Here is a 22,935-nt window from a genome sequence, read left to right as displayed (position 1 = left end):
CAGCATCAACCACCTCAAAGCTGTTCTGCTTTCCATAGGAGGAAAAGCAAGGGTGTGGTGCTCAACACTTGTTCTGCGAGTTAGAGACTTCCTTATTAAAAGACCTATGTATGTAACAGTCTGCTATTTTAAAACCAATCTATGAGTGTTAAAACAAAAGGAAAAAACTGAAGGATATTTGCACCTCACAAATTCAGTCTCAACACACAAGCTGTAATTTGTCATTTTAACACATTCTAATGCCACACGTCTAGTGACTTAACTCCAGAGAGCGTCACATATTTAAGAAAGCACGTGGTATTAGCTACAGGCTGTAATTTCTTACATTTGACTAGAAAAGTGTAATCCATCTCCCAAATGTACTTCCACTGTAACTTCATGCTTGAATCTTCTACACATTATTCCCAAGTAGCCTTTCAGTAACTTAATCGAAAGGGGAAGGGAGCAGAGATCAACTCACTCTCTCTATCACGCAACCTAAAGTGCATGAAAAACTTAAATTCCTCTGCTAGCATGGCACTAGCATTACTTCTAGGTGTAACCCTTTGCTGCTGTAAGGGTGATCAGAACTTGTCTAAGCACTGCTTTCTCAGCAGACGTGTACAGACTTATGGCAAGCGCCTGACGGCAAGCACAGCCTGGGAACCCAAGAACACTGGATTGGACCACTGACTTCTAGTCAAAACAAAGATCAGCTTTTAGCATCTATCATGATTTAAATTGAAATGGCTTTTCTTGACTTTGAGCTTAAAGAAAGGTCGTGCAGACGTGCACATATATCTCCTAACCAGGTCCCATCACCCCGTTTCTCCCCCCACCCTCAAAACTCAGGTTTTGGAAGAGAGTCGGAAAGAGGCAATGTGCTTACCCCCAATAATGGTTAGATCACCTTTAATTCTAGCACCTGAAGTTATACACGGATTTGCTTAATAATCAAGTTTCAAAGAACTGCTGGACACATTCAGTAAGGTGACAACTGTGCAATACCACTCAGTATTTCAATATCAGGGAACATACTCTTGAATTGTTTAAACACAATCCACAGAACTCAAAATTAAACAACCATCCACAGTTTAACGAAACAATCAGTTAAAAGTCTTACAGTTTAATAATTCACATAATGGTCAGTCTTTAGTAAGGGATACTGAAATTCATTAAAACACAACACTAGATTTTACTCTATGGGTGTGTGTTGGGCAGGCACATAATCAGCCATTCTTGGGTATCACCAGAAGAATAGGGAGAAGTTTACCACAGTTTGGCAAATCCCACATTTTGTCGGTTAAAAGTGAACTGTGAGAATTAAATACTCATCTTTACATATACACAAGTTATGCTGTGAAAGCATATTTGCTTACAAACATATAAAAATACTTGTTAACTAGTTTGATAAGAAAATAATGTATAAAAGTATATAGCAAAAACATTTAATCATCTCTGACAATGGAAAGATCAAATTCATTTTTATATCACATGAAACAAAAACAGCTACAATTTTAGCTTTCCTTAATCCCTTACCCAGAAATACAAAGGAAGACAATTTGTTTCCAAACAAATGATGTGAAATTTCTTAATAAGCTGAAATGCCTCGATCCAGAATGAGCTCAGGTATTTGGCCATATCCTAATAGTAGTAGTAATCATCCTGTAGCTGTTCTGGATTCATAAAATAAATACAGTAGACTGTTTTGGCCACTGAAACAAAACTGCAGCATAAACGAGAGATGAAAATCTTTGCTGACAATGAAAATCAGTGTAGGTTTCTTAAGGCTAGCTGAATACTCAAATCTAATTTAACTGAGGGCAAAAAAAAAAAGCCAATCCACCCCTTTTTTAAAAAGTATTCTCTATACTTCAATATAGGTCTTTGTAATAGCTAATGAAATGTCAGAAGTAAAAATAAATTAATTCACAAGAGACAACTTATGCATGACTTCAACACCTTGTCCTACACGGTTTTGTTTCATCTCCTTTGCGAATAAAACTCCACAAGGTGCAAGCTCTTAAGGGAGAGAAGGAAGGAACTGTGGTATTAAAGAAGCAGCCTTAGTGTTTTGTTTGAAGTCTGCCCCAGGATGACTGAGTCTTCTTCAAGAACTATTCTGCCAGCTCCTTGGACTAAGGCTATTCTGGTGACCACTTTTAGGACATGCACATATAAGGCTAGACCAATACCAGAAGTGATGTGAAATGACGGAAAGAAAAAAGTAATCTGGCAGTTGATAGCTTGGTTCTTGGGATTCTCAGAAAATTACACAATGGCAGCCTTTCTTGTCCTTTTCTTTCCGCGTTGGCTCTGGTGAAGGAGGGCACTCTTGCTCTTGAAATTTCCTGGAAACGGATATCTCAAATTAATCATAGAATCATTTCAGTTAAAAACAAATGCTGTATTTAAATTTACTGGTTTTACACTTTTATAGAGGATGGACTTACTTTTGACATTCAAACTGCTGATTAAATGAGTGACTGTTCTTTTGTGTTTGCCTTTTTTTTCAGAAATACCATCATTTACAGAAGGCCAACCTCTGATTTAGTTTAACAGACTTACTTAACAGGTGATCAATAAAATCTGAAATTAAGGTGAAGAAATTATCTTCCAAATACATATTACATTCACGTAAACATTTTTCCTAATACATGGGAATATTTTATAATGGAGAGCATTGGTCAAAGTTTACAGGTACCAGCAGATAGAATTTTCTCAGTGATTTCCCACTACATTTCAACAAATGTGCTGTAGCTATCCATTAATGTGGGAGCCTTAATTATCTGGTCTCAAGTTATCATACCTTATAACTCTGACAAGTTCGTGAAAAGCTTGGTCTACATTCAATCTGATTTTTGCTGAGGCTTCCATGTACGTTACTTTAAGTTGCCGTGCTAGCTGCTGACCTTCCTCTTGTGTCACCTGTAACAGACATTAGTCATCATATTTAAGACTTCTGTGGGCACATTTGTATCAGCAGACACTCCATATACACGTTAAGGATCCATAATGCTTATCTGGCCACAAAATAGTTTCCACACTATCCACATAACACCACTAGGAAACAAATCCATGTAATACATCCTTTCAAATGCAAGTGAAGGCTTTTTAAAACAGTTTTGCAATAGACAAAGGCGGCAGCTGCCTCCTCTTCAGTTCCGCAAGGCGGAGTTTTCCTTCACAGGCAGACAAGAGTCCCTCACTCCTCCTCAAAGACTCAGTAACATCTGCTGGGTTACCAACAGAACGGTGAATACTACTGATTAATTCACCTTGTCCCTGCCCCAGCTAAATCTAGAGAAAAAAAAACAATCAGATTATTTTTAAAACAAGAACTGATGTTTAGCTCCTGAATCTTTAGAGCAGTAATTTTTGAAAGAATCTATGACACAGCAAAATATTAATACTGCCAGTTTTAAACGTAGCTTAAGTTACAAGAGATCTAAAGATCCATAAAGCCTTCAGGCCACCCAGAGATATTAAAATAAACCCTGTCTACCTCTTGAATTCTCAGGACAACAGGGGAAAGCGAGATGAAGAGGAAGTAACGAGCATCATAAAGAGTTTGTATATAATTTAACATGGTGAAGCAGAAGGCAGGAAGCTAGTGGACCATTATAGGAAGAAGTAAGTCGGTCACAGGGAAAAACCAAAGGAGATCCCTGGGTGTTTCTGGACACAGTAGAAAGCAGCGGGGTCAGACAGCAGGAGCAGCGCGAGGCTTCCAGGGGAAGGTCACCCGCGGGGCCGGGGAGGAAAGGGCAGCGTGCCGTGATGAAAGGAAACGCAGCACGTCTTGCCAAGACAATGGCCAGTGGAAGAAATGTCAAAGATTACACTGCTGTCACAGAAAAACGCTAAACCAGAATGTGGAGGACTGATTCGATGAGATCAGGACAAAAAAGACGGTTTATTTTTAACTTAGTTTTGGAAAGGCACTCAGATATGCACTCAGATTAAGAAGCTACACAGAAAGGAAAATAGATGGGAATAGAAAAGCATCATTGGCAGCGTCCAACCCAAGGCAAGATACAGAAGTACATTTTAGCTTGCAAAACACTTTCCTAGCAGCTACACACACAGTTTGAGAGGCTCTACAAACAGCACTGCAACATGTTTGATTCCTCTGTCCTTAGCCCCCCCACTGGTATTACACCCATACATTCACTGCTGGACTGAGGGCTGCTCCCAAAAAACCCTCAAGAAGCTCTACAAGGAGCCCCCAGCACCTTGTGCCACCAGCTGGAGTAACTCTGGACACATCTGCTGACCTCAAACACACACAGACACTCTGCATTTATTTTGGTGTTAAAACCATCAGCTGAAGCCAAAAAACACCCTCAAAACCAATCCAGTCCCACGATCAACTACTGGAGCTGCATTTTTAACTGCAGGGCACAGAGTGAGAACGACTGGCATCTTTCAAGCTTCTGTTGCTGTCTGAAAACTGAATGGTATTCAAGATTTTTGCTCCACTAGCTAAAATAAATACACTTCCACCTGCCTCTCTAGCCCCAGTCATTGAAATATCCTTATTTTGAAGCTTATGAAGGTTGTACTTTAAGAAACATTTGTAGCTGTTTTCTGGCACATCAATGACATTGTCAAATCCCCCAAAGTTCGCATGAACCAGAACCTTCAATGCATCTCTGCCCCACGTATCAGACCAAAGTTAAAGTAGGAATATGGCAGTGTTAGCAAAAAGGAAAGGGGTTTAGTTTTGCAATCTCTGCATAGACTACTGTAGCCCCAGAAACTGGGAGTCTAACATCTAATAAAAATAAATAACTGGGAAGGAACATATAGCCCTGAGGAGAAGCTGAACCCAGTCTTTAAACACACACGCTTACTGCTTCCTTCATGATTGTATCTGAAACACATTAGAGGTACAAGTCAAAATAGCACTGTAATGAAGTCAAGCTACACTTCCACAACATTCAGCACTTAAAATGCTACATTTACTGAAGTATCTGCAATTCCTTCATTCCAAAATAATCTTTTTGCCAGTCTTACAAGTATATTGTCAAGTAACTTGTGGTCAATTTTAGCAACCTCAACACACAAAGTCAGTTTAAAAAAAAAAATACTTGGTTTTGGGCACACTACAGAAACGTTTTCAGTGTCCAAGATGTGAATTAGAGGCCAGAACATACCAGCTCCATTTTCAAAGCTGAGGAAAATGTAGTAAGTACAAACATAGAAATACTTGAAAACAAAAACAAGGGTTTACATCTTTTTTATTCTCCCAAGTATGACAACCCTGTGTCATGACAGGCTTCTCAGTGTGATGGGACACCTTAAATGTCACCAGCAACATAACAACTAAATCCTTTTCCTTCAAAGAACAATATTTGCTTTTGACAGAAAAGAGTCACAGCTTTTTCTGGAAGTAACTGTGTATGTGTTGGTTCTGCAGTGAAATTCTCTTAGTTTTGGTAAACTTAAGGCTGAATATGAATGAGAACCACTTACAATGCTTATCTTTTGTTGTAGGATATTTTACTGCTTGTTTTTGGATATCATTCATTCACACTGTTCAGACATTCGGTAAAAGTTTCTCCAATTAAGCACCATTATAGAAGATATTAAGTAAGCAAATGGAAATTAATCACCATTACAGAAGATGTAAGCAAATGGAAAAGCTTATTCCCCAACTCCCTAAGCTAACAGTCTTACTGAAACAGTTTCCATTTGAGTATTTGTGCAAGAATCCTGTGAAGACATCTCACATTGCCCTCCCTCTTCACTATTGTAACTGAGAATATAAGAAATACATTAAGTTTCTCAAGTTTAAATTCCTTCCTCCACCTAAAGCAGCTATACAAGACTGCCTAACCTAACAACGCATCTGTATTTTGCCTGAACATTTACGCAAGACTAAGGGCTGTGTTGTAATCACACCAGCAGGTTCAGAGTGTCCTGAGGTCTGAGAGGAATCCATTTCTACCTGTGGCCACCCTGCCATGCTCCGGGCACAGAAACACCACCCACTCCCTGCCCAGAGCTCCATCGCTCCTCATGAGCACATCTGTCACCCCATTTTCTGCCTTACCAGCCCACCCACCAGCACTGCTTGTTCATGCTTGTACCATGGGCTGCCACAATGCTCTCCTGAAGGGGCAAGTCACTATCAACTTACTGTTTTGTCCATGTTCTCATATAAAATGTCACTTCGGTACACACAAAATGTGGTTATGAAGCAGTGACACACAGTCAAACAGGCAGACTTGCTGTATTCAAACACTGCATCAGATGCCTGATGGTTGTTACCTACAAAGCTTGAAAATCAGGCAAGCCATGGGAACACCTGAAGTTACGATCCATCTGCAAGAACAGAGGTGTTGCTGTACATGGCCACAGAAACTACCACCCCAAGAAGTTATTGTCATGCTTTCACAAAAGTTTGCAATAGTTAAGAGAAAGGCTAAAACAAATGTTCATGAATTTGGAAAGGCCATGACCCAGGTCCTCATACTTGCCCCCCCTCTGAACAAGCCATCTGAGGCCAAGTTATTTATGCAGCAGCGAGTCTGCAAAACCAGCGTACTAACTGCTCATTTCCAGCATCTAGGCTGATGGTCATCAAGGTCAAAGCACAAGGCTGCTTGGCTGGGATGACCAAGCTTTGCTCATCATCTCTCTACACATAAACTGAAGTCACATGGACCTCTCTCTAAAACCTCACTTTGAAGGTATCTAACAGCACAGATGATCTTAACACTAGGTCACTGTATTAGTTCAGCCATGATGCAAAAGCAAGAATAAGCATTTAATGAAACCCAAGCACTTTCCTGTTACAACTTGGACATTCCTTGAAACCCTGCCATCTGGGGAATGATCAGACTTGACCCTGTTGAAGCTAGCAGTTATCTACAAAAAGTCCTGCACTGGCAAGTCTATTCCTCTGTCAGTAGTGTGCATTACTAAAATACCTGGTGCTCTACTGAATTGTTCTACTGTAGAAACAGCCAGTGCTGTTGGACAGGAGCTGTTGTACAGAGTTGCAGAAAATTTACCCTTTTAAAAGAAAGACTGCTACATGGCATTTACTCTAAGGAAAGAGCAATAAGAGATGGTGCTTCAATTTTGGTTTCACAGTCAACAATATGTGACTGACTGAGGAATTTGGAAACACTAGTAACTTTATTCCTTATCATACAAGGACATTCTAAAGATTAATGCTTGCTTGTCCTTTAATAACTGATTTTTCTTTGTCAACCTAACCTATGGATATTGGGGACTTTGCCTCCCATAGCACAAAGGAGACAAATAGAGTTAAGCAGACTTTTTGTAATTTTATCTTTATTTATTTATTTTATTTATTTATTTTATCTTTATTTATTTTGTAAATTTTGTAATTTAATTTATGTTGTGGAAGTGTTACTAGCGTAGCAAATCTCTATTTCAAACTTCCTCTTTCACCTCCCTTCTTCCAAAAACACCTGTGAGTTGACCTACAACATATTACAGCCACCACTATTATAGACTACACCTTTAGTATTCCCCAACACTTAATCAAGACCACACTACTGTCTGTGCAGTTCTGCTGTACAACCCAGTTCATGTACTTCCTGAGAAACAGTTGTCACCACACAAGGATTATTAGTCATGCGTCACTGGCTTCCAAATTTATGGTATCACAATAATAGTACTCTGTTCAACTACAACTCATAGTTACTTACATACAAGGTGATGGTCAGACCCTTGAGGCATCTAAAACTTTCATACACATTCAACTCTTTTGGGCTCCAGGAAGATTTGCGTGTTAATTCTATCAAGCATCATTTGCTAATCAGACAACACACCAAATTAGTTTATGCTAGTTCTACGTTCTCAGAAGTAGCATATGTTCTCTATTATTTCACTGCTTTGCCTCCTGTCTTTCAGAAAAAGAAGACAGATACAAGTACAAGTAGCTGTGCTCTAATAACTCATAGCCAGCTTTCTGAATTTCTAAAAATTATATTTAAATACTGCAGCTGAAAAGCGTACATTTGTGATTAAACAAGACAGTAAGATGACTTCTTGTAGTAGTGCCAGATAAGCAAGAGGACTGCCCTGTGATACCTTAGCCTGTCTGACCAGGTTTTTGGTGTAACCAAAGCAAGGCCTGACACACCGACAGACTAAAAATGCAAAAGTGCAGAGGACCAGCACTTCTCACGTTTTTGCCCACAAGTCACAGCCTGGGTACACCCCACGTCCTCCTCACCAAGGGGAGGGAGCACGCTCAGCTTTGCCCCCAGACCTCCCATTGCAACAAACCCGCAGCCAGAGCAGGATGACCTCGCTTGTCAGGCTGAAGTTTCTCCATCCTTGGGGAGACCCAGTGGCAGGACTGGTTTCCAGACACATCAGCAAGCTGGTCCAACTCGCTGCCTGCAGGCCCACATGGAGACCGCATGTAGTAGAGCAGAAACAACCCCACCGATGAAGCTGAGACTCTGGCTGTGTTTAACATCCAGCTGATAACATCTCACTGCTGCTGCTGCTGCCAAAAGGCGAGGTCTCACTTTCTTCCCCCCACCCCAACTCCTCCCTGCTCTCCTCAACACCACAGTCCCACCCCTTCCCATGCTTCAAGTGCTGGCTCTCAACTCCTTCTGCAAGCTGATTTAACTCACACACGTCCCAGAAAGCCATTCCAGCTCATCTGTTTCTCCCCCATCTGGAGAGATGATTCAGCTCACAAAGTGCTTCAAGTGAGAACAAGGGCCAGCAAAGGAGAGCAGGAACGTGAGGTCAAGAGGGAGGGGAGCCTCTCCCTTCTGGGGACCGATTATCTCAGCTCAGCATCCCCAAACCATTCCTTCAGACTGATTTCAGGCCAACTGAAACACACCATGTGACGGGGAAAGGAAGAGTTAAGAACACATAGTAGCTGTTTCAGTAAACCCAGAGGTGCTTTTTCAGCTACAGCTAAGGCATAAGTTATGATGGAAGTCACAAATTCACCAGTTTGCATGTAAATTGTGTGTGAGTGATAGCACCAAAGTTATGCTCATCAGCATCTAATCAATTAAGGCAATTAATGTAGCCATAAAAAGCAAAAGGAGCTCTTGGGGACATATGCTTTTATTTGCATTCATTATAAGCAGCAAAACTGTGAAGTTAAGCAATCTGAAAACAGCTGCCTTGAGCTTGAATGCACACCAGCCCATCAGCATCTGCAAAAGCAGGGAGGAATCGGGTATGGAGGGACTAGAAGGAGAACAGGCAACAGGCACCTCTTTCTTCCTTTAAGGGACAAACAGAGGAGGTGTAGTAATATTAGGAGGGCGGAGGAGAGAGAACAAAGTTTGTAACTGTTTCTAGAAATGCATCTAATAGGTTTTAATTTTGTCATGATCTTTCTACACAGGTTCTGGGGTAAAGAGGTTGTGACAATCAAGGCAGCATACTCAACAGGAACTTTTTTGTACTGAGAGTTTTATGCAGTATTCGAAAAACTCATTCAACAACAATGTACTAATCCACTAAATTCTTTAACATCCTTTGAGTCTAATTTTTTTACTTGTTCCAGCCACTGTTTTCCGAGATAAAAGCTTTTATTTAGCAAAGAACAAAACCTATGTAAGCACTTGTGGATAGAAACTAAGACATGGCCTGGTACAGAAGTCTGAGAATATCTGATTGTTTAAAGCTCTGTTTTCCTTGTGAAACTTAGTTATAGCAATTTCAGTAGTATTTAGTTTATTCACATAGGAAAAAAAAAAAAACAATTATGTGTTTGCTACCAAGCTTTAAGACTCATCTTACTCTCTCAGGAGAAAATACTAAACCTCTGAAGTAAGTTGCTGAAGAAGAATACAAGTTTGACACCTGTTCCTTTCCTGCTGATGCAGCAAGATTAATTCCAGCTCAAGTCAGTTTGATTCATGAAATAGTAAACAGGGAAAACAAATGTAAAGCTCCTTTAAATAATTCTACACTAAATCTTTTAAGCTGTCTTTCAACTAGAGGTAAAGCTGAAATCTGGTAGTTTCAAAACTTTAATTTTAAGGTACATAAATACCACAGTAATCATGTTGCTGTACTTCCAGCTCTTAAAACTTTAAGTCAGTTACACAGAAGATGAGTAGCCAAATAGAATGGCCACTCATTTATACATAACAGCAGTGAATGGTAAAAGCAACAGCCCTGAAAGTCTTAGGATCATTAGAGCCGGCGCTGGAATGCGCTTTGCTTGGCACAGCGCTGTGGTGAGTAACAGAGCGGAGGAATTAGACACGTTCATGCCTGAGTAATCAAGTCATGACAGAAAGCTCCCAACTCTGGATGTGAATAGATTTGGTGTCAACATAACCTCACTGAGTCAGATGTGCTGTACGAGGAATGCCATCATGCTTCTAAGATTCTTCAAGTACAGAAACTGAGTGTAGTTGTGTTTCTTGCACTGGAATTAGTATGATATTTTAGTATAATATTTTTTTCATTTGTTTGTTCCCACTCTAGTTTTGGGAGGAAAACTGTGAAGTTTCTAGAAGAAAGTGAGTAGCACCTAATAGCAAATGAATTACCTGTCTTTGGTGGTCCAGATCTGCTTTATTACCGACTAGAATCATAGGAAACTCATCACGATCTTTCACTCTAAGAATCTGTCGCTGAAACTTATAGATTTCTTCAAAACTGGAAAAGAATAAAAGCAGAGCATCAGTGCACGAATTCATAGACTCTCGGGTTCTGCAGCAGTTCAGAGATGATGAGTCACCTGTTTGGACTCGCCCTGCCGTGCCACACAAGCACAGACAGCTGCAGGCACTCCAGAGTCCACTGTCACAGCATGACCAGTCACAGAATCATTCAACACTCAACCTAAAAAAATCCCCAGGTTAGCAATGTGCGATGCACTGGGCTTAGGTGGGGCTGCAGGGTAAGCAAAACACTTACCATGTCTCAATTTAGAGGGACCTGGATGCCAAAGTGTTGTAGAGAATGAAGTGACCACAGTTCGTTCTACAAATATTGACTTTGGAGTTAGACTCTGGCTGGAATATTCAAACTACGGTCTAGAGACCCTCATGATCAATATTTCAGTTGGCAGTCTCCACAGCTACTTCCAGGAATTCAGCTATCAAAGCTGGAAAATGTTATTTCTTGAAGAACAGAAAAATGGCAGGGCTAAATCATCAGAAAGCTTTCCAGTTACCAACTGAGTTGGTACTGATGCTGTTCAAGCAGCAAGGAATATCCCATCAGTGCTTAAGGGAAGGCGAGCAAAACAGAAAGCTTCTCCAAGGACAGTGTATTAAACAAACTACTTCTGGTCCAAACAAGGATTTAAGGGAAGTGGGGAAAAAATAAATAAGTTTTTTAAAAATTACTGTTTTTAAGTAAAGACTGTTAAAGCTACATCACTACATAAGGAGCTTCAACACAGTTGCTTGCAGATAATTGACATACCCTCTAGAGCACACACTTCCCAAGCACTATATTTAATGCCAAGCATATAGTCTGAAGCCATTTACACTAAGATTTGCAAACTAAAATTTGAAAGCAAGATGCTCATCAGTTAAGAAAGTTGCATTAAAAAAAATGGTAGTCAGACATGACAATGCCATTCCACCTCATCCATATAAAGCAATCGTAAGAAGAAAGGTGAATTAGAAGGAAGGTATGGCACTAAGCACCATTGACCCTCCATTTAGATATGCTGGTTTAACACTTTGCTCAGAAGTCTGTAGCAACCAGTCGGTAACTTTCAAGTTCCCCCAAGTCATCTAGATTTTTTTTCTTACTTCAGAATTAATTTCCATCACAGAAGCAGGACAGACACTGCTAGCAGACACTTCACTGGCATGCAAGTAAGTCTTAAATCAAATGGGTATCAGAGCAAAAATGAAAACTTCACTCTTCAGAAATCTTTGAAGGATTTCAGATGAACAAACAAAAACTTAAGATTTTTAGACAAACCAAGGTGTTCACATGATGACTTCAAAAAAAAATATCTACAGTCCTCTGTAGAAAAAAGTATTTGTTAACACAAGTGCTCACAATGTCTTAAATCCACAGAGCCAGATCTCTAACAGAAGAGCAAGAATCTCTTCTGTACAGTACATGAAGATAAATTTATACATTTAGCAGCATTCTTAAGTGTAAGATATGGATTCAATGGAAACATGCTCACGCTCCACAGAATAGTTATCTTAATTCTCATGATAGATAGAGCTGTTAATAAGATCAGAAGTAACTTATTAGAGCCTGAATTGGACCTGTAAAGGGGTGAAGCAGAGGCAGAATCATAACTCTTTTTTTGCATTTGATCACTCTTCTGTCGCAACTTGAAATGAGCAGAAGGACAGATCCCTGAGCACTTCTCCTCTATTAGCACATATCTGATAAGATCAATGGAGGCAGATCACAGCCCAAATATTAAGTGATTGTCTGTATAAACACAGCAGTTTCCTACTCTTGCATTGCTACCTGACCAAGCTCCATGAGCTTCTCAAAAAAGACATGTTTCACCTCAAATCTGCGGTCAATCAGCTATGGAGTTTCCAGTCAGTTCATGGGAGCAGAGGGATCACTGCCAACAAAATGTACAGGACATACCCTGAACTGGATACACCCGTTCAGAAATCCAGAACCAGCCTCTCGACACTGATGAGCACACGGAAAAGGGATATTTCTAAGAACTGATCAGACATTGTTGCACGTTGCCCTTAGTTTAAATTTGTCACTTCCAGGAAACTATTGTACTCTGGGCTGCAATGAAGTGCTTGAATAGAATTGCCATTATTTTGTGCATGCTTTCAAGTCATCTATTGCAAGAGACAGACACTTTCAATGAGTGATTGGCTTAAAATGGGTTTTCATCAGTGCTGAAAGTGAGTCATACCACAATCTAAGAGTGAATGCACATGTAATGTTTGAGATAATTTCAATAAAGGATAAGCAGCAATTTAAGATTAATCACAACTTGTTTGTTTTAATAACTGTATATCAGGCTTACCTTCCTCTATCAGTGACTGAGAAAACAAGCAGAAAACCCTCGCCTGTCCTCATGTACTGTTCACGCATGGCTCCAAACTCTTCTTGTCCTGCTGTATCCAGAACTGAACATAAGCAAAACATTGATTACTACAGTTCATGGTCTTAAGAGTATAGACTGAGAAAAAGTCCATCCTAGTAGGATATTTTGAGAGCCTTTCCTGTACGCTGTAACTAAGCAGAAATCACTTTTCATAGATAGTATTGCATTTTTGTTAAGATTCCCCAAAAGTTCTTGGACTGGCTGAACAATTCAAGACCTACCAAACCACCTGAAAGACAAAGTTTGGTGGACTTCTGCTAATCATGACCAGCTGAAACAACTGGTAAATGCTTATAGAGGTCTGGGGATGGGAGTTGGAAGCACTTCTGGTGTGTCCTTAAATAAATCACTGACAGTGGAGAACTGAAACTTTTAAAGCAAAGCATTTATACTGCACTGTGGAGAGACAGCACACAACAGCCAAGCGATGCATTTTTCATTCCACCAGGGTCACTCAGGTAACTTTCAGGAGTTACATAAATTCTCCTAGTTTTGTAGGCACTTAAGTTCCAGGAATAATTCCTAAAACAAAATGTCCAATTTACTTTAAAGAGACACACTTGCACATATACAAGGCCTAAGCACTTCTAATCCTGGGTACCTCATTAATAAAACAAAGTAGGTAGTTTTTATCAGCCACACGCTTACGTAAAAGCCACATGCTGCACAGTTGTCTACCTGCATTATATTTTATGGACACAGATGTAAACACAGGCAGCGACAGCCACAGCCTGTCAGTACCACGCTTTAGCGAGGCCACTTACTGTCCAAGCGCGCAGCTCTTTCATCTATCACACATTGCTTGGTGTAGGAGTCTTCAATCGTGGGATCATAATCCGTAACAAAATAGGACTGCAGAAAAGAAAACAAGTTTGTGTGTGAGACAAGCACATACAGGACACTCATCAGTAAGATGCTAGAACTGTATGCTTGGGGAACATAAGCAGGTTTTACCCACATAGATGACCATTTGTCACTCTATCCAAAAGGTAGCAGGTAGGGGCTTTCCTGTTCCTATAAACACTCCTAAACTGTAGAAATTACTAGCAAAGCCATGGGATTTACTAGATTCTCACAGATTTTCTAGTGTTTTTTAGAGATTTCTGGTAACTCCTACAATTTTCCAGGAGGAATCTCTAGAAACTTTTTGTTTCTGGCAGCTTTTAAGGTCACTTGTAACTGTTAAGTTTCTCTGAACATCTAGTAGGCTTTAGAAGTTTCCCAATTTTCTCAGAAATTTCCAAGATTTCCTGCCCTGCTCCCAGAGCCAGCAATTTCTAGGAAGCACCAGGGTTTTCCCGGCTGTTTCTAGAATTCTCTAGCAGTTTTATAACAATTTCTAGCAACAGCTCCACACAGCACAAGTGACACTCAGTTTGTAAGCTGAATAAAGTCTAGTGCTTCATCCTTGTTGCCAGGATTTCTCTCCTGGTGTTAACGACTGTAAGAACACACACCCTCCAAAAAGACAACTCCTAAAAGCAGATAAGCCATGAAAAGCCTGTGTCACCCATTGCCTAAACACAAGGCTCCACCACATACTGCCAGCCTGTTATTTATGACCCAAACTGCAGAGCAAAGCACATTCTGTAACATCTTTCTAGAGACTGGGTGACCTGTTATTGAATAATGGGGTAACAATACTATCTGAAAAATACAAGTTTAGATTTCAAAGAAAGGATTTCTAGCTTGCATGCAGTTACGGCAAAGTAATCTTTACCCAAAACTAAAGCACAGCAGTATAACAAATCTGAACTCTGATAACCAAATTCATCCCTCTCGGGCATGCACGCACCCAGATGAATGCCACAGGAACTGAAGGAGTCCTACCTGCATACATTATTCAGTTTTGTAAGCCAGTAAGGAAATAGGAATGCTTTAAAACTACATACTGGCTCTTAGGAAGCAAAAAAGAAGGGGGGTGTTTTTCTTTTATTAAAAAGATAACCACCCAAAATAGGGTACATCTCCTTGTTCATGTTAAAATTAATAGTTCTCACTGAAGCACCTTTCCCATCAGACAAATTCAAAGGTACAGAACAAGACATCACTCTCTTCCTCTAAACTTAAAGCCAAGTTAACAGACATACTGGTAGGGAAAACAAACAAAAAAGAAAAAGAACTGAAATTACAGCACTAGCCCACTAACAGACACATCACTGTCAGTGCAGAACATGGTTAACTCAGTTCTTGCAGATGCAGCTTTATTAAGGTGGTTGTACTTGTTCTTGCCCAGTTCCACTGCGGAGCAGCCCATGAGGGTTGGCTGCAGCACCCTGTCCTGACTGCACCCGCTCACCCACATTCAGACACATCCGCAGCGGGTTTCTGGTTTAACACACAGACATGGGCTCTCCAGCAGAGCTCATCAACTGGGTTGCCGCTGCCTTACTGGGAAGAACACATCACCAGCTGTAACACATTTTACCAGCTGTGTATATTACACATAACCTATGCTCATATACCACCACCATGCAGCTGGCTAGAGGAAGAGTATGTCCAGGCTGCTGCTGATGTATATTCATTTAGACCCACCACCCCACTGATAAACCGCTGGCCCCCAGAGCAGACATGGAAGGGCTGTGCACATCTCCTTTGCATGTTCAGCAGACATCAGTGATCTGTCCCCTCAGGATACACCTACACAGCAGTCTCAGTTGTTCTGCATCAATGGCACCACTGTGTAAACCCTATATATGTAAAACATTAGAATAATCAAGTTCCTCTCCAAGAAGGACAAAATCCCAGCAATATGTACCACCAGAGATACCTGTGACACATGAGATGCTATAATTCTCACAGTGTTCTGTGTAAGTCAAGCTGTTCATTTCTGAAGAATAAATGGTTTCTCCCTTGTTTTAGAACATTCAATCAGGCTAAGCAATCTTGCACCTCCAACCCTTCCTAGAACACCACCCACACAAAAAAACAACCAAATAAAACCACCCCAACAAATTCAAACAAACCACCAGGCATGGGATCCTAACTGGAGCACACAGGCTCCATGTTTTCCAGCAGAGGGCTATTTGCAGACAGCAGAACATCTCACCACGGAACAAGCACCCAGAAGATGTTGTTCAGACTACAATCTGTGCCTTTACCTTGCTTCTCTGAAAACTTGAAAAACCACAGCCTTCAAGACTGTTCTTGCCTTTTGCCTGTATCCATGACTCAAAAAGTGTTATCTAGGAGCATAAGAACAGTCTTTGAGGAATGAATATATGAATAAATTCTGAATTAGATCTCATCTCCTCTGTGGCCTTTAACAATCTTTGAAGGATGTAAGAGAAATTCATTTATGTGAACATACAAAGGTGTAAATAAAATCACTTACAGAATTTGACTTTGAAAGGGAAGATCACAAGGAAAGAAATTTAAATCCTATGTTTCACTAAGGAAAATCAAAGTGGTATTTATTAAAAACAAAATAAAAGATCAAACCACAAACGTTAAGTGACTAAAACATAGTGTCACTATCAGTATATCTAGAAATTCAGGGTTCTGATTTGGAAAATAGAGCACGCACTCTGAATTTACTCCCTATCCCTTTCTAGCTTGAACTTTAATTTCTCTGTCTTGCAGAAGTCAGAATTAGTGCCTGACCCTTTACATCGATAATCCAGTAAAGTACACCAAGTCTTAAAGAAAAGGGAGAATTTGGAATCATTTTGTTTCACTCTCATGAAACATTATTAGCAGACCACCTACAGCATCAAGTGTATATCCAACAAGGGCATTATTTTTCACTGAGAAAGGTCAGAAAAAGTGTAATGATCTCAGAGGAATTCTTCATATTTTCCTTATTATCTGTCCAAGGGCCAAGAGCTGCAGCATGTTCTGTAATCTCCAGGGCATTTCTATTCCCTCCACCCTTTTTTTTTTTTTTTTTTTTTTTTTTTTATAAAAAGGGAAATGGTACAGACACACAGAACACTGTTTCCTCCCTCAAAAAAAGGGAACAAGGCTAAGTTGCCCTGATCTAGCATCAGCTACATCTCAAGATCAGAACAAGCAGATGCCAGAGCTTCCGCATTTAACAAACGTCTTATGAGCAATTTCTCCCCTCCCATGGAGCTGCGCTGCCAAATCTGCTGTCACAGCCACTTGCAGGAGAGGTTTGTGAGGCAATTAGCGTTGTGGTCTACCTCCAGGCACCGGGCAAAACTAATGTGCCTGAAATAGCTGCTGGTTTTGAAAGAGTCTTCCCAAATTGCACTGGGACCATTAGCCACAGGGAGCACGTCAACCGCAGCTCACAGGCCTCATTCAGTCAGGGTTGATTTACGAAAATGAGATGTAGCAGACGCAGTATTTATCAAGCTGAGCAGAAATGGACCTTGCTGCTGCTGTGCAGTCAGTGTTTAAAGAATTAGGGGATGGCAAAGCGTATCCTGAAATACTCCATGAGGCTGTAGCTGGACTTCTGAATGCCATTCAGCGATGGAGGGAAGGTGTCTGCACACCCAGCAAGCCCAAGACCATACACAGGTATAAGCAGCTCTGCAGACGCCAAGGACTTTGTGGCAGAGCTGCTTCTAAGACTAAGAGGAGCGTAATTCCAGCAGATGCCAGCCTACCAGTTTTAAACCGACGCCAAGTTCAGACAAATTAGAGGAGCGGCACACTCGTGGCACAGCAAAACTGCACGATGCCACAACGCAGGAATACCCAGGCCTGCCCTACTGCTGTCTCCTTTGTGAGAGCTGTATGTGTGAGTCCTAACACTCCAAAGCTGTCCTGCTAAACTACGAAATACTAGAAAGCTACAGCAGGTATCTTGGATGACAGCTGGTACAAAACACGCTGGACTAGTCTCTAGGGCAGGGGTGTCAAACTCATTTTCACCAGCGGCCACATCAGCCTCGCGGTTGCCTTCAAAGGGCTGAATGTAATTTTAGGACTGTATAAGTGTAACTACTCCTACATTTATACAACCCTAAAACTACATTCAGCCCTTTGAAGGCAACCACGAGGCTGATGTGACCCCTAGTGAAAATGAGTTTGACACCCCTGCTCTAGGGTGACCTGTTACAGACCCAATCTACCTTTCTGGGAGCAGATGAGTTTCAATGACAAACCTCATTCCGCTGGCTCCACCACAGCTGGCCACTGCCTGCAGGAGATAACTAGAAGAAACTAAATTTCTTATACGAAGATAGTAACTTGAACACGCTCTTGTATTACAGTGCTCCCTTAATCACCAGCAAAAATCAAGGCTCTTTCCACCCACCTCCTAGAAGGGAAATGAGAAGCCAAGCCCAGTAGGCTCATCAAACATTCAATTTACCCAAAGCATTATGCAACAAGTTTTCTAGGTTTCCTCTTTCTAAGACTGCTACGGCAATCAAGTCCAGAGATAGTAAAGTGTGCCAAGGACATAAGCCTGTTTGCAGAGGGTAAAAAAAAACACAACCAAAAAAAACCAAACCAACACACAAACCCACCACCACCACCAAAAAACAACCTGCATCGCCACCCCACCTACACCACTTGTAGCTGGCAACCCAACACCACAATCCCTTCCTATACATACACTTGTCATCTTAAAATATATTTCAAACGCAATCTTCCAACCTTCGCAGAAGTTTCTACTTGTGCTCGGGAATGATGACACTGCTATACTGAATACTGCTCTAGCAAGCTTTCTCCATTTAAGGTAACAGTAATCCCTAAACCATTGTTGTAATCGCTCAAGTCTTTTGGCAAGGAGAACCTGTGAAAAATCTGCTTTCAGTTAATCGTCTTCCCCCTTAGTTATGCTGCATTTAATACACATAAGGGAATTCCTCCATTAGCTAGACTCGCTTACGAGCTCATGAGTCCCACTCCATAAATTAATAAGAACAACTACCTAAGCGAAGACATCTTACATAGAAAGATGAAGAACCTCTGTGCAGTTTCACAGCTCTTACGCAGCTTTTCTTACTTACTCTTCATAAGGTCACCAATAGCCCACAAGCTGGAAAGCCAGTGGATTCCCTTCTTCTGCACCAACGTTGAAGTTTTAAGGCCAGAGAGACGTCAGACACTATCAACAGGGAGCTGCTACAAGCAGCAGTCCAGAGGCTGTATAACGTGCTCCCTTTTATCTTCACACCAAGCCTGAAAAGCATGCACCAAAAGGCAGCCCAGTGCAGTGAAAGCATCACCACAAGTCAGTTAAAGGAGTGGTACATGCCAAAATATATATACATCCTTGCTGTGTCTATAATCTCCATTTATATTTACTAAATATACACTTTATGTTTCAAAGACTCACTAGTTGCTTATTTAAATTTTTTCCACGTGTTTAAGGTTTTGGTTTCAACCCAGTGCAGGCAAGGAAATAAAAGGGTTTCCACCCTCCAGCTGAAGTTACAGACCAGCTCTGGATTTAAATAAAACCAACAATTTCAGCATTGCAAATAGCCCCAACATCCTTCCCAGTTATAATTTGTAAGTCAGAACTTAAATATGTTGGTGAATACTGCACACCAAAGCTTTAGCTGTGGACTTGAGTACATTCCCAAACACCTGAAATACATGATCCCAAGACATCCACCAGGCTATAAGTCCTCTTTGACATCTAGCAGTTTCTAGACATTTGTCTGCTCCTGACCCACTGGATGGATGTGAAGTCCAATTCCAGATCTGTAGTAGCATGTCTTCACACCATGTGCACAGAACAAACAACAGTATCGGCTGGAGCCCTATCACACACCACAGTGATCATACCAGGAATGCGTAATACAGAAAAAGACAGAAACCTGACAAAGTTCTCTTTTAAATGACTTTCTTCATTTGAATTAGTATTTCTGACATTCGTTCCAAGCCATAGACAAAGTCAGAGCCAGAGTTTAAGACCAAAGTGTAGCGCCCTGACCAGTTAGTAGGACCGCAAACAAAAACCTTTCTGTTTGAGGTACTTGGCTACACGGTAAAAGTTTTCTCAGACTACAAATTAAGATCTAAATGACTGGCTGCATAAATCAGTTTGTAACCTTCACTGCTTTACCACCCACAGAAATTTTACAGCCTTTGCCTTCAGCTCTTATACCTCAGAAGAGTGACACAGCAGCTAGGTCCATACTAATGTGACCAGAGCCACACCGTGCCCTTCTTCAGGCTGAAGAGCTTTAGTCTATATTTCCATCCCTGTCCCTAGAGAAGCACAAAGAGGTCCAATATCACCACAGCCATGTTCCTAGAGGACGGGGGGCAGTGACCTGCCACCTCACCCAAGTACTACACTGGCCCAGACCCAGCACTAACATGCCCAGCTGAACTGGTAATGGAGCAAAGCAGCTGCTGGGGCCTCAGCGCCTGGAGAGATTAACTGAAGAACCTGCTTTCACACAACAGCTGAGGTTCCTCAGGTAATTTCTTTAGAAATATTTGAGTTGGCTGGCTAGAAAACAAGGCAAACGTGCAGGGGAAAAAAAAATAAAACAAAACAAAACAGAACTGACTTCTGGAAGCAAACTTAAACCCAGACTGCATTCCACAATAAAGGCACGGACACAGCAAAACAAACAACTTCAGTATTTTGCAGAGCACCATGTACTCAGGCCACAGAAGAAAAAATAACAAAACACACACAACTGATTATATGGTCTCTGATAAGCTCATTAAATACTTAACATATACCTCCCCCATAGCAGGTGGTTCACCAGGACCTGATGTTTCCACACAGGTTGAACCATTTGGTGTGGGGAGAAGAGGAGGTCAGTGCTGCTGGGGTCAATGACAGAGGTGCCACCTCTGCAAAGGGCTCAGGCACTGCACAAACCACAAGCAGGGCTGCAGGGGCTCCCCACAGCACCCCAGCATCACCTGGAACAGCACTGAGAGTGCTTTGCTAGCATGAACAGCCACACTTCGTAAAGCAAGGGGAAGTATTTTGGTGTTGAACATTGGGGACAGTGAGGGACCAAAGATCTAGAATTATGGTGATGAAGACCTGACAGCAGAGATAACAAATAGAACACAGGATCATACTACAGAAGGCCACATGTATCCTCCTCCAATTATCCCATATGCAAACAAATCTTTAAAAGTTACTTTATTTTAATTATACAAACAGCAAGAGCACCTGTTCCTTTCTTCTGAAAAATATAAACTAAAAGATAGTCAGTGCTTGTAAGCAATCGATGATGCTTCCCTCAATTTACGCTACTTCCCGCTGTTCTAATGTACACTGCCAGCGTTGTTATGGCTATCCAGGGAAACAGATGTAATTTGTAACTACGATTACTGCAATTATCCAGTGATATGAAACGCTCGACAATTTCATGAACAGTAAAAACTGAGACACAAAGAAAGAAGAGGATTAAACTGAAGAAAGTTATAGTGAAAGATGCCATGAGCCATATACAAGCTAAACCCTTTGGAAATTCATACAAAAGTTGAAAAGTTATTTTATTTGTTCCTGAAAAACTACCACTACATATACACATAATATTGCTATTTATGATTAAGTACATACATAATCAAATCTTAATGGTTCTGTTAAAGATGACAATCACGACACAGTATGCAAAGTTCTTTAATAACCCACAGCAGCCCCAGAGTGTATCCATTAGATTATCACCCAACACATAATTCAAAGACAGAAGAAATACAAATTGTACATTCTGAATAAGATACAGCAGGTTACAAAAGTAAACATCTGACTTGGTTAAGTATAGGTAAGTCTTCCCCTTTTTTTATGCAATGCATGGATTATCAAGAGCTTGTGCTTGGTCTGGAAACACTAAAAGCATGAGTTAGTGCTTATACATGGCCACATTTTCTTCTCTCCCTCTCCTTCCATATACAGTGATCACTGAACAAGCACATCAGAAAAAGAAAACTATTAGGAAATCTGTGTTCAGTACATGGGCATATTTATTGCGCACAGCCAAATACAACACAGCTCTTTTCTCCATGGACTTTGTTGTGGTCACTACCCAAAGCACCTAAAAGCAAAACTCACTCTTTCCTCACAGGTGCTGGGAAACACACGTTGGGACGGCACAAGCAAGGGAGAAGGGGTACAGAGGGTAAAATGGATTTAATCTAAAGACTAATACACATCTCTGAATTCTGTCTGTGCACCTTTAATACTGATATTTCCTAAACAAACACTAACTTCATATCCATAAACACACGTGTTTGCAATGATGTTTCTCTAGATACCCATACACTGGGAAATTCCATAGATTTCATCCACAGATCAGCAGGACTGACTTGTCAGGGATTTAAGAGCCACATGGGTTTTGGAGCATCAACTTATTGTGCAGGTCACACAGTTGACTAAGCTTCAGGAAGATGAAAAACCAAAACCAGATCGACTTTTGCGCTCTGAAAGGGAACATCCATCAGGTCTTTATACCTTTCAACACTCCTGTAACTGAAAGCTGGCAAGCTTTTAACTGCTAAACAGATAATTACAAAATTCTGTGGAAAAAAAATAAGAAACCATGCGTGAGGAAAAATGAAAAGTGCGACTTTGAAATGTAACTAAGGCAGCCTCCCAGCACATGTTCAAGTCATAGAGGTTTAAAGAATAAACAACTACTTTATGGGAAAACATTACATGTCTTTTTGCTAACATCCTGCCAAGTGTAAACACACTGTTAGGGGAACTCTTATAAACTGAATTATGGACAGAGCGGGTACTGGTTATATGTCTATAACAGGAATACTGAGAAGGGCTTTTTTTAATATATATTTTGAAATGCATGTGAACATCTCCTAAAATACTATCTTCCTTAAAAACTGCAGATTGATTTTAAAAAAACAGCTTTTCCCATTTTAAACTCGAACTGAACCTGCACTGCACTTACATCTTCTTACAGCTCTCCACACTGCACATCAACTCAGGATCAGCAGCTCACCAACCTGGGAACATTCGTCTCTGACTTGAAATTCTCAAGTTTCTCAAAATTAAACCACAC

The 22,935-nt window shown here is 40.8% G+C and overlaps 1 protein-coding gene across 3 annotated transcripts in view; it reads right to left on the bottom strand.

The window, feature by feature from the left end:
* Positions 1-874: 874 nt before the first annotated feature.
* The window catches only part of RRAS2 (RAS related 2), a 44,583-nt gene continuing 22,522 nt past the window's right edge, over positions 875-22,935 (bottom strand). For all 3 annotated transcript variants that reach the window (XM_065065293.1, XM_021300307.2, XM_065065294.1), the window contains exons 2-6: positions 13,783-13,870; positions 12,938-13,040; positions 10,506-10,614; positions 2,789-2,907; positions 875-2,330 (exon numbers count right to left, since the gene is read on the bottom strand). In XM_065065293.1, the coding sequence (XP_064921365.1) occupies positions 2,243-2,330; positions 2,789-2,907; positions 10,506-10,614; positions 12,938-13,040; positions 13,783-13,870 (507 nt within the window). In that variant the 3' untranslated portion in view covers positions 875-2,242. The remainder of the gene's footprint in view (positions 2,331-2,788; positions 2,908-10,505; positions 10,615-12,937; positions 13,041-13,782; positions 13,871-22,935) is intronic.

Source organism: Columba livia, chromosome 5 (assembly GCF_036013475.1).
Source record: "Columba livia isolate bColLiv1 breed racing homer chromosome 5, bColLiv1.pat.W.v2, whole genome shotgun sequence".
Taxonomy (NCBI): Eukaryota; Metazoa; Chordata; class Aves; order Columbiformes; family Columbidae; genus Columba; species Columba livia.
This window is presented reverse-complemented; position numbering and strand designations above follow the sequence as displayed.